This window comes from Pipistrellus kuhlii, unplaced genomic scaffold, assembly GCF_014108245.1.
Source record: "Pipistrellus kuhlii isolate mPipKuh1 unplaced genomic scaffold, mPipKuh1.p scaffold_m20_p_7, whole genome shotgun sequence".
NCBI lineage: Eukaryota > Metazoa > Chordata > Mammalia > Chiroptera > Vespertilionidae > Pipistrellus > Pipistrellus kuhlii.
The window spans coordinates 46,259,210-46,271,935 of record NW_023425573.1 but is presented as its reverse complement, the minus strand read 5'-3'; the positions used below and the strand labels follow the sequence as shown (position 1 = coordinate 46,271,935).

The following is a 12,726-nucleotide window of genomic DNA, read 5'->3' as shown; positions in this document are numbered from 1 at the left end:
GTCAAAGATCATACTCTAAATAATTTCAGTCATTGAAATTTATTGAAGATTTTTGATCCAGCATAAGTCAATCTTGGTAAATATTTAAAGTGTACTTAAAATATTAATTTTATTATTCTTAGGTGCAATATACCATAAATGTTAAGTGTATTTAGTTGATTGAGTTTATCAGATCTTATTGATTTTCTTGTCGGTTTACTCTGTCAGCTCAGCCCTGAGAAAGAAGAAAATTCTGCCATTTATCAACAGTGTGAATGAACTTTGAGGATATTATGCTTAGTGAGCTAAGCCAGACAAAGAATAACAAATATTGTATAATATCACTTATATGTGAAATCTAAAAAGCCAAATGCATAGACACAGAGAGTGGAATGGTGATTACCAGGGCCTAGGGGTGGGGGAATTGGGGACACATTCTCAAAGGGTACAAACTTGCAACTGGAAGATGAGTAAATTCTGCCATCCAATGCAGAGCATAGCGATTAAAATCCACAATACTGTATTATTTACTTACAATTTGCTAGCTATATCTTAAAAGTTCTCATGCCCTTAAGAAAAAATCATTATGTAACTTGACAAGAAGGTTTGCTAAAACTAAGGTGGTAATCATATTACAATAAATAAATGTATAAAATTTGGTCATTGTACAATTTAAACTTACACAATGTTGTATGCTGATTATTTCTAATAATAAAAGCTTAATATGCTAATTAGACTGGACGTCATTCTGGATGACCTTCCAGATGAAGCCACAGCAGATGGGGCCCGAGGCAGCCTCCACGGAGGGAGTGGAAGTAGGAGGGGCTGAGATCCTTGCACAAATTTTATGCATTGGGCTTCTAGTATTTCAATAAAAAAGAGAGGAAAGGCATTGGCAATGCTGTATATAAGAAACAAAAATGTTTGGCATGGCAATGACATCAGACTGGCCCAAGAAACTGGACAATGCAGGATGGGGAGATAAGGTATAGGGCATGACAGTTACTTAAATGTCAGCAGGTGCCAGGTAAGTGAGATGCATAAGTAAAGTAGGCCAGGGAAGAGTGCCTACTGTGTACATTACATGGGTGTGGGTATATGAGCGCATATAAGTGTGCAGTGTGTGTGTGTGTGTGTGTGTGTGTGTGTGTGTATGTGTGTGTGTGTAGGGGGCACAATAATGAGCTGTGACTCTTCAAAAGGAGGCAGCTGGTATTTCTCTCCAGAAGAGTTTTGTTTTGTGGGTCTAATGTTGTCTGATGTCCTAATCTTTCAAGAGAAGCCAGAAAACAATACATTTATATAAAATATCATGTGTTTCCAATATTGGCTCAGAATGTTAACAACATGAAGCATTGCCTGAGTACCAGAGTTGGGTTGTGGACTTCAGGCTCAGGAAGAAGAGATGTTTGGAAGGAGCGGGGGCATGAAGAAGAGAAAACAGACAATAGCAAAGAAGCTTGAAGATTTTATTTAAGTATGTCTTTGATATATTGAAAGCTGAGCATTTTTATGACAAAAGTTTCAAGAAGAAAGTTTTCTTTCCAGTTTCACCACTCTGGCTACCAGCCCAATCCTTATTTTAATGCAAAGAGGCTGTGATTGGAATAAGTTATATGTACAAATCATATCATAGAAAAGCAATTTCATTGCTAACTATAAGCAGGTTAGGGTACTTCATCCAAAATAAGAAGAAAACAAGAGATTTTTTTAAAGCTGACATTTTAGCAATCGTTTGACAATAGTTTATTCCATTATACTCTTTTGGCAACACAGCCTTAAAATACAATCTATTCATTGGCATGCAAAGCAACATGGCTTCAGAATACACCTCTTACATTTCACAGAACTTAAAATTTCAAACTCCCATGTGGCTGGTAGGTGACGTTATGAAGATGATCTTGAGTAGTGACATACTTACTTCCTAAAGATAAAAGAAAAAGACAGTCATGTAAGAGCTATCATACTCAGATGATGTAGTTAAATTATCCGGGAAATATTTTAAAGATTTATTTTGGTAAAAAGTTATTTATTAATCTTTTTGTCTTATGAATCCCTTAGCCTTCTGAACTTTTCAAATATTTGCATTCAAAGATGACATCCTAAAGTTCCCCTATCAAGAAATATAAAGTGTATAAATAGTTATAAAAAGCCATTATAACCCACCAAGGTAAGTGGTTACTTTTGGTGGTTAGATTTCTATTACTATCCTTATTATATTAAGTATGTAATACCAAATTTATTTGTGCTAAAAATTCAAAATACAGAGCAATATAGAATGTCACATTATCATGTGAATGCCGTATATTTCCATTTCTTATTCTTATCTGTGTTCCTAATGCCCTGTCCCTTAATTGACACTCAGGAAATGTTTTTGGAGTAAGTGGGTGAATGAGTAAAAGTGTAATTAACTAAAACAAATACAATGATGTATTCTTAAATGAGTCATACTTTTGCTTATCTACCAAGAGAGTAAAGTCTCTCTTCCCCCACACAAGGAACAACCTGTAGCTGCATGATACAATTGATGGAAGTTTTGATGGCTTTAAGAATGCACTAAAATGAAATCACCTGTCAGTAATTTTGTTTTGGAGCAGCCAGTTTATAAAGTCCCGGGTGGCAAGATTATCAAGAACTGTGTTCATCTCATCAGAGAAGGAGCCTTCAGCATGTCTGCGGCGGAGCTCTTCGGCAATGGTGCCTTCGGGGAAGCTGAGGGAAAGGGGGATAAAAGTCGGGATTTGGTTAAATGCTTTAAAATTGTTTACTGATTGCATATCACTGGTAACATGTGAGGGTCATTGAGAAAACAGGATGTTCTATTTACAGAGGGCAGACTATAGGAACCTGCATGAACTGGAGCTAACATGAATGGAAAGTCTGGAGGTAGGAAAGAGCAGAGCAGGGATGTGAAACCCAGCCTGTGTAACTTCATGCTTTCTGCAGTGGTCCAGCTGCTCCAAAGTTTTAATATATTGGCGACACAGGAGATTATTACTTTGTTTAAAATTCAGAGAAATGTAAAACTAGTGGTTATCAGAACAGCGTTGCAAAGTGCAGTATTAAGGGTTTAAACTTTAATTTATATTAGATTTTCTTTTTTTGTTAGTTTAATTAGCAACATTTTTTTTTGGTGCCCTTTAGAATATTATAAAATATCATCAAGTATAAGTGACTATGTTACCATCGATTTTGTAAATTGGGTCATCAATGTTTTAAAAAGCAGTGACAATATCAGGTTATGAGCTAAATTGTAACACAATCCCTTTTGTTTTAAGATTTCTCCAAATCTCAGTAAGCTTGTTTTAAATCTCACAAAAAATTGAGTTGAACATGAATTTTCTGCTTCTCATTCAATTCAAATGTCAATCAAAATGGCCAAGAGAAAATGAGATGGTTCCAGGGTCTGTTTGGTTGTGGTAAGATCCAAGAAGGTACCTAATGGGCTTAGTTTCATTTTCAGCTGTGAAACTTTAATGGCTATTTATATGACAGTCCCATAAGAAATGGGGATGTTGTTAAACATATGGATGTTTGCACATATTTATATTTTGAATGTCATTTTATTAAACGTCTTAAGTTTAATACTTTTCAGTCTTTATCAGATTACTACAGGCCTGATGCGCAAAATTTATGCCTGGGTAGGGTCCCTAGGCTTGGCCAGAAATCAGAGCCACTTTGTGGGGCAACCGGTCAGATAATGGAGGGGTGTTACTGACACCTGCTTTGGCCGGCCTGGTGCTGCCCACTTGCTGGCCCCACTCCCCAGCCAGCCCCATCCCCACTGCCACCACTGGTCGCTTCCCTCTGCAGGGTGACCAGTAAGGCAATTGGGGAGCCCCCGCTGGCACCCTCCTTGGCTGGCCTGGGGCCTGTGGGCTGGGGGCAGCTCCTGCACTGAGCATCTGCCCCCTGTGGTCAGTACACATCATAGAGACCTGACATTCCACCAGTGGTTCTACTGTTCAGTTGATTTGCATATTAGGCTTTTATTATGTAGGATTAGCTAAACAGTAGCACAAATATATGTTAATACCTAAAGTCAAACTTTAAGTTTTCAGCATTGTTTCTTTTTTTCCTTATCCCTAGTTTTCTAGTTTAAGCTTATCATCCTGATATAGTTCTCAATAGCACCCTATTCTCAAAAGTGTCTTCAATTGACAAATTAATAGCCTAATTATAACACAACTCTAATGTGGGATAAAAATACCACCTGTTTGACTCCATTATTAATACTTGCTACTACAGATAAAACATATTAAATTCTTGTTGATTGTCTCCCACCAATAAGAGTCCTTACTTTGCGAGACTATATTAATTGCTTCTATAACTAAAATCCATAAATAGATAACTGTAGTGTAAGTTTTCAACATCAAGCAAAAAAAAAAAAGATAAAGTTAAATAAGAGTGTACAGACTTACTCTTTCCTATCTCGGCCTTTCACCAGCCAAGCAATGAATTCCCTGACAGCTTGGTCTTCCAAATAAGTACTTAAGTCACTGGTAAAGGTCCCTTCAGCATGTCTCTCAAATTCATCATGACGTTTGGCAATGTTATTCCTGAAAGAAATGTGAACGTTACATTGAAGATCTGTCTCTTTAGCAATATGGTTCTCACCTATAAGTAGTGGCAGCTTGGGGTTGAAGAGGCTTAGGGAGATTTAGGAGATGAGGGTCGTTAGGAGACTCGTCTTGAAACTACATGAATTATCTGAACTGACAATTGATGGGAGAGACATAATAGCAATTAAGGTAATAGCAAATAACACCCATTTTCACCTCTTCTGATTATCTGTGCCACTGATTATCACTGTTGCATTTCCTGCAGCCTCAGTGTATCACTGTGCTTTGCAGCTTGCAAACAAGCAGCTATTTGTTATTAATACTTCCGGGGTCAGACATAGTTAAATAGTTAAACGAGTAAAGGAAAGCTAAGGACCATCTCAAAATGTCCTCAAAAGGACCACATGATAATGGATGAAAGGAAAAATGTGATGGGACAGCAGTGAAGAAGCTAATCTGATGACTCCATATCATCCCCAAATGTGATCTGTGAAGGTGGTTGACCAGCTGCCCTCCTGCATCTATTACCCCTGAAAGGTTTCATCTTAAACACATAACAGAAATTACCTGAGAGTTAGGATTATTTTATATTAGATTACCAAATTGTAGCATTCCCTTTCCAGAAATGAGGATAATTATTTTCTTTCTTTTTTTTTTTTTTTTTTTTTTTCAGATTTGGGATTTCTCTTCTGTCACCAGTGGTCATGTCTGTATCACTAACAGGGACTTCTTCCAATGTCTGCTCTGACCATGACCACCATCTTTCCTGTCACGCTCTCCACTTTAAGAACTTTTGGTAAACCACTCTGTCTCTCCAATTCTTCCTGCTGACCCATATGCATTCTCTCTCTCTCTCTCTCTCTCTCTCTCTCTCTCTCTCTCTCTCTCTCTCTCTATCTCCAGGCAAATCTATGTCCTTATCCTGATATTTAGATTCCTTCAGCTACTTTGTATGCACACCCCCCTTCCCCTGTGGGCCACTCTCCAAAGAAATTGTGAAATTCCACCATCTCTGTGAAACCTTCGTGGAAGATTTCCTTCAGTAGCCTACATGCATCGTAAAACCCAACACTGTCAACGAAAATCCAGCATTAAAATGTATGCCTTACGAAGGGCTTGTGCTCTTATTGGCCTTCTTCTCTCTTTATGCGGGGCGGCTAGGCTATGATTTTAAATGTGTATCTCGGATTGTATGCTACAAGAAAACGACTGCATCTGTTTCCATTCCTTACCATGATTAACTTGGCTAGGGGTTACTTTAAATGTGATCACAGTTGTGAGTTTGAACCCTACAAGGGAATGTTGAATTTGCTCTTATCTTTTGGTCAAAAAATAGATTCCTAACCTTTCAGGTCTAAAAGTGTCAGCTTTCAATTTTAATAGAAAATGGGTAAGAGAGTAAATATTGCTAAGACCACAGTGGGGAAAATAATTTAAAATCTACGTTTTATTACAGAGTGGGTAAGGCATTTGCAGGGTGAGAAGTGGGACTTTCAGAGGCTAGTATGAAGGATAGCATCTCCAACCCTGAAATCATCAAAGTTGAAAGAGCTTATCCGCCCTATTTGATGAGCATGATAACATACTGAAAGTCAGGAGATACTTTAGACATATTTAAGTAATACATTTGTGTGCAAATTTGGAGCTAGGTTTAGACTCTCACTTGTTCCTCTTGGTGTTCATCAACCACTCCACAAAATCTTGGGCACGCCTGGAGTCCAGATACTTGCTGTAGTCACTGGTGAAAGTGCCCTGGGAGTGGCGCTTGTCTTCATTCATCTGATCGGGATCATTGAGCGGGTCTGCCTGGGAAGCTGGGAAGGAGCTGTGAAGAAAAGTGATCGGTGCAACTTAGTCTCTCCTCGAGTGGACTCACTCAAGAAGCATCTTCTCTACAGAACACAAGGCCACATGAAATTGAAAGGCAGGTGCCTTGAGCATTTCAGTTGATATGAGAGATGCCTTGTTTGCTATGGGAATCTCAGAGCTTTATATTAGAGTTGAATACACTCTGATTATGAATCCTGGTAGCAGATTAAAAAAAAATATATATATATATATATATATATATATATATATATATATTGATTTTTAACAGAGAGGAAGGGAGAGGGATAGAAATCTAGAAACATCGATGGGAGAGAAACATTGATCAGCTGCCCCCTGCACATCCCCTACCGGGGATGTGCCCACAATCAATTACATGTTCTTGACCAGAATTGAACCCGGGACCCTTCAGTCCACAGACTGACTGGTAGCTCTATCCACTGAGCCAAACCAGTTTCAGCCTGGTAGCAGATTTTTAACTGGATTCCTCTTTACTGAAATGAGATTAAGTAAATAGTTTTTAAAAGTAATTAATGTACTTGTGATTCTGCTAGTAAAAGAGAGCAATGACTTGACTATTTTAAAAGAGTGAAGAATCCCAAAGACAGCTGATCTGTGTTCTGAATTTTGTTTGTATGTGTTAATATAAAAATGTAGTTCCATTACCTGGTTACATGATAGCTGATGATGAAAGAGAAAGACAATTAAAATTTAAAGAATGCCAAGAAAAGCCCACTTGCTAATTTCAAACTGTGTAGTGGGTAATCCACATGCCAGTAATCAACAGTTGTTTGCCATGGCAAATATGGAGAAATATTCAATAGAATTAATACTCAGAAATAGAATTGATATATTATTCTCACAGGTCAAAACAGCAAAGATTAAATTTGGGGAGGGTATTATGAAAGGAGTATTTCTATAAGGCTGATGAGAGTGTGCATGTGTATGACTTTTCTGGAAAGCAAGCTGGCAAGATATTATAAAAGACTTAAACTTATTCAAACTCTTTGACACAGTAATTTTAGTACCAAAAATCTAGCCTCAGGAAAAAGTAAAAAATGTAGGGAGAAAAGTTATTTGCAGCATTCTTTGTGGGAAAATGTAAAGAACTCAAGTGTTCAATAGAGGAGGAATAGCTAAATAAATATTGTACATTTATGAGATGAACTAGTATGCAGCTATTAAATATCATATAATACATTTGATATTTGTAATGCTATACAAAAGAGCTAACAATACAATGCTAAGATAAAAAGCATAATATGAAGCTGTATAATGATCTGAGATATATTCTATATTCAGTACATACATAATATTTTTTGCATATTTTGTATCATGAACATGTATGACTTTTACAATTAGTAAGAAACAGTGTTATTTTTTTTTAAAAAGGAATAAAAAAAGAGAAAGTTGGTGTGAATAATTAAAATAATCTACTATGCAGTGTGTGAGTAATGAATGGATAGATAGGATCAGCTGAAGATTTCAACAAGCTATAATTTCCCATGTAACACATTTTCCAACATAGCCTACTCCTTTGGTTGTGAAACAACATACTCTGATCTATACTCCAGAAACAACTTTATCACAATGATATTTTAAACTTTTTAAAATTGTACAGAGTATTTACTCTCAGTTACTGAGACCACTTCACAAATCATGGTTTTCACGGGCTGTATTATAACCATCGTGCTATGTGAGTTCAAGTCTAAAGTTGAATACCTGGCCTTCTCCTCCGTGTCCTGAAGGGAGCGTTGCCAGCTGCCTTGGACCAGCATCACAAATAATCCAGCCACAAAGTAAATGCTTTTCATTTTTGCTGCCTGTTGGTGCGCAGAGACAAGGGAGGGAGAAAGGCAACCATATTTAAACACGTCAGGCTCAATTAATTTAACTGTGATGAAGTAAATGTTATAAATAAAAAGAAAATCCATTTTATTTTGAGTATATTTTAAAAAGTATATTTTCCCCCAGATTTTTTTTTTGGTGGCAAAAAAAAAAAAAAAAGGATTTAAAAAATGTGTACCACCTTTAAGGTTTTTCATTAATGTAGGACACTTCTCTGAATTATTAGAAGGCTCATTTCCAGATTTGGAATTAAAAATGTCTATGATAAACATTTAAGATACCCAATGTAGATGATATGCTACATATGGTTAGCCTGAATGTCACCTTATCCATAATGCCATTCCCTTCACTATCAGTCTGGCTTTCAATTAATAGTCCTTCACTCCCAAGCATTTACATTATACTGCATTTCAACCATCTTAAAGCAGCCTCGGGCTACAACTTGGCATACCAGCTGTCGGTTCAGATGTATTATTCATTTATATTTTAAATAGTGTAACTTGGTCTAGACTTTGTAATTATAAAGCGGCCAACAGATTTGAGGTATTTTAGGGTGCTTTGACCTGTTCTAAATTAAAGGGGGGAAAAATTGTTTTAAAGACAAGCAATTTGCAACAAGCACTAATGCTTCTGGCAACTTGAACAATCACAAGTAAGAAACTCAAGAGATCACTGTCATAATAAAAATGAATGTCTGTTTCTGAAGTCTCGGAAGTCCCCAGGTTGTTTTATAATTGGACTTAGTCCAGGACATGTCACTCAGAGCTTGTGACACCCTAGGCCTAGTTGCAAGATACACCTGGTCGCTTGTCCTTGTACCGCAAGCAGATGCCCCATGAAGCCACAGGATGCCATGGGCGTGATGATACCATGTGCAAAGTGGGAATGAAAACGAATTTGGGGCAGAAGATCCCCACGGGGAAAACTCTATTTTTAAATAGAAACCTCAAGTCCAGCATTTGTCATGGACTTCTCTCTGCTACTCAGGTCCCACCATGTTTCCGTGAGAAGTGGGGATTTCAATCCAAGTTTGATTGTGTTTATCCATAAATAATGTGAATGAGTATTTTTAGCAAATGGCATTTGGTTTGAAATAAGGATTTTACAAATATTATCATTTCAAACTATCAATCTTTTCTTTAACATCCTAGCCATATTTACTGTCTAACTTTGGCACTAAAACATGGAGACTGGAATACCAGCAGTGGTATTTTTTTTCCTTTGAAATATTAAGTCTCTTTAGATTAAGCAATTACTTAAACAAAGCAACATAATTGTAATTACATATTCACCCTTCTTCATTCATCAACATGAAATTTCTAATTTGGCATTTTGCTATGCTTCGGGTGATCTAGTTGGCAAACTTTGGAAACTTTGCTCTTTATGTAGGTAGTGTCTTCTGATTATACATCTTAATTATAAATTCATGCTTCCCGGAATTAAAAAAAAAAAAAAGATTTCTTTTAGAATGACAACACTGTTGCAAAAACAAGTTAGTCCTAAGTAATTCCTTCTATGCAAAGTCCCTAAAGGTTTTACACAATCTTCATTATATTCTATATGAGGGGAGATTTAGAGCATGTGCTATTCTGCTGCTGAGGGAGCTGATGGAGGGGAAACAAGTGAATGTTCCAAATCCTCTATAGGCAGTGAATTGAGTTCTACTGAAAGAGAAACTGATTTTTAAAATTTCATTCATTCATTCATTTGTAAGTTTACAGAACTGTGAAAAACTTTGAGAATAAGTTTGTTTGAATGCCTCTACTGAGAAAGCAAATGCTTATATTATTTTAGATTCAAAATTTTATTCAATAATAGAAGAATTTCCAGTTACTCACCTCCATCTCATTCGGATAGCCTAAGGAGAGAGTGTGTAGGTTTGTAAAAACCACACATTTCCACTCAAGTTTAAAGGGAAAATATGGGAACAATAGACTTCTCTGTGTAGGAAGTCTTTTAGAAAGATTATTCTTAGACACAGGCAAGTGACATTATATAATATCTCTAAGTGTATTGGTGCTGTAAGCTAAATACATACTTTTTAAAAACTGATCAGCTCATTTCCTCTCGTAGGTCCTGGGTATGTGTGGGAAAACACACCACTTGATCATTTACTCCATTGAGGATCTTTGTAAAACCATTCTTTGTCCCCAAGGGCTTAAATAGGTATTTTAGAACATCTGATTTTGTTTCTATAGAGATTTACTAAAGTCTTATTTCAGAATGTGGGCATTTTAGACATTTTATTTATTGCTACTGGTTCTCAATACATAGTAGATAATTATTAATCGGAGGTTTCACTCTGCTCCATTCAAAGAATTTCCAATAATTGATTAGTTCACTGCACCTAATGTGCTGTGTTATTTTCAAGCAGCTAATTTCATGGACTTTGAGTTTTTGATAGACTTATAAGATATTTGAATATTTGAAAGGTGATGTTGATTCTTCTCTTTTGGAAAATGATAAGTTTTCATTGGTAAAGAGCAATTGGTATTATAGCCTCTCTAATGGACACATTTCTGTTGAATGTAAAAGGCGCCGTCTGTTCAAAGTAATATACATATTAATCAAACCTAAGAAAAATACTTATATACTTAAAATGTTACCCCTGCCTGGGTTGCCGTCTCGATCCCCAGTGGGGGGGGGGGTGCAGGAGGCAGCTGATCAATGATTCTCATCACTGATGTTTCTATCTCTCTCTCCTCCCTTCCTCTCTGAAATCAATAAAGAAATATATTTTTAAAACGTTACCCCTTGTTTTAAACACACAGTTCTCATAGCAGTAAAGCATTGATTAGAATCTTCGCTTTTTTTTTTTTTCAACTTCATATCTTTTTATTGAATTATTTTCCCCACTCATTTTGCGGCTTCCCTTGGGTTGACGTTTATGTAAATACATTTTGTATCACCTTTTCATCTCAATTCTGCCCTGTGCATTGTTAGTGAAAAGTGTCAGATGAAAGAACAACATTTGAATTCATAACATTTTATCCCCTTAACAATACTTAACGGCACCCAAATCAGAATAGACAGTCCTACAGGCGCTCAGTAGGAATCTTACCTTCTGATACCAGGAGCGGAGCAGAGCAGGTGGAGAGAGAGCCAGCCCTCTGGAGCTGGAGCTGAGCTGGGTCCTGAGCGCTGTACCTCTGCCCCAAAGCGCGCTGCTTTTATATACTCCCCAGCGCTGGTGAGCCTCACAGATATTACGCTGACAATATAAATTTCTCATCTGTAAATAATGGGCTCTTGTTACAAACGATTTAACTCGCCCACTCACTTTGCTCATCTCATTCTACGCTTGCATTGGGTGGGATCTCAGAGGCCAGGAAACTTTATTTACTCTCGTGCCTTTTTTTTTCTTTTTCTTTTTTTCTTTCCTGGAGAATGGAAAGGACAGTGGGAAATTCACCTCTCACTCACCAGTCAGGCATGAAAATTGCTGACGAACTCTTGTTGTGATGTGCCCGTTGGTCGGACAGAGGATGCTTCAGTCGCAAAATCGAATCAAGGAGTCTTCAATTCAAAAGCCCGCGGTTAGGAGGGGGCGTTAGCTCTCCGGATCTCGCAGCCCCGAGTGAGGACAGGAACAAGCTTATAAAGGAAAAACCATCTATCCTGCTAAGATGTTGGAATGTGGAACTACCTTGGGAAAGTGGTTTGTACAGAAGCCAAACTGAGCCATGTTAGCTATCTTTTGAGGTTACCTATAGTTTCAGGCCCTGAAGCTACTGGGTCAATGGGAATCATTTTTTGAGGTTCTGGTTCTCAGGCACAGAAGAATGGCCTTTGTAAGACTACAATGGGGCTGGCAGCAAAATGGGGTGATTTATGTGAGTTTCCAGGTCTTATTCTGGAAACGGAGGTCAAAATGGAGTCACTTGGGCCAATTACCCTATTATTCAAGCAAGCAAATGTTTACAGAAGTCAGGATAGCGGGGTTAAAATTTTAAACAGCAGTTTTTACTCAAGATGGGGGTTACTATGCTTCACTCTGAAGTGAATTTTGATGCTGCGGATGTGAAATTACTTAGTTGATGGCTAACCTTTCTTTGAGGATGGCCTCAATTAAGGGTCTTATAAGTCTGTCCATTTTGCTACTTAGTTCTGATGAATATTTCTGAATATAATCCTTTCATCTCCCCAAATAAATACCTCACTCACTTAAAACATGATTAGTAATCTTTCCATCTCCACTATATGGAATTATTATTATTATTATTTTTGTTTTTGGAAATTTTAAAGAATATTCATTGTAACCTAAACTGTTCTATTGCAATAAATTGGAGTTGGGAAGAAGGATAAATCAAAATGAGGATTAAACACCCAAGATAGGGGATGCTAATAAGACAAGGTTTAGTATTTCTTTTCCTTCTAATGGATATTTAAACGCTAATTCTACTGATAAGAGAGCTGGACACTAATTTATAAAAGGACAATACATGCCATCATATGTATTTTTTGAGCTTCATCAACTGCCATTTAGGACTTCAATGATCTATAGAATTTA

At 37.1% G+C, this 12,726-nt stretch overlaps 1 protein-coding gene across 2 annotated transcripts; it reads right to left on the bottom strand.

Annotated features, from left to right (window-relative positions):
• Positions 1–1,434: 1,434 nt before the first annotated feature.
• On the bottom strand, positions 1,435–11,407 carry GCG (glucagon). 2 transcript variants are annotated; one of them, XM_036422127.1, is made up of 6 exons: positions 11,278–11,407; positions 8,091–8,191; positions 6,205–6,366; positions 4,401–4,538; positions 2,551–2,691; positions 1,435–1,903 (listed from the first exon to the last, which is right to left on the bottom strand). In XM_036422127.1, the coding sequence occupies exons 2-6, from the start codon at positions 8,180–8,182 to the stop codon at positions 1,897–1,899; spliced, it is 540 nt and encodes a 179-aa protein (XP_036278020.1). In that variant the 5' UTR covers positions 8,183–8,191; positions 11,278–11,407; the 3' UTR covers positions 1,435–1,896. The 2 variants fall into 2 exon arrangements, with proteins under 2 accessions (XP_036278020.1, XP_036278021.1); XM_036422128.1 differs by lacking the exon at positions 1,435–1,903 and having other exon boundaries at positions 2,547–2,691.
• Positions 11,408–12,726: the final 1,319 nt, after the last annotated feature.

What these genes read in the sequence shown, in the direction of transcription:
- GCG (XM_036422127.1), bottom strand. Translation starts at nt 8,182, where the DNA reads ATGAAAAGCATTTACTTTGTGGCTGGATTATTTGTGATGCTGGTCCAA. An exon ending in GACACGGAGGAGAAGGCCAG is followed by an intron (nt 6,367 to 8,090) that starts GTATTCAACTTT and finishes TTTTCTTCACAG; the next exon opens with CTCCTTCCCAGCTTCCCAGG. An exon ending in AAAGGCCGAGATAGGAAAGA is followed by an intron (nt 2,692 to 4,400) that starts GTAAGTCTGTAC and finishes CCTTTCCCTCAG; the next exon opens with CTTCCCCGAAGGCACCATTG.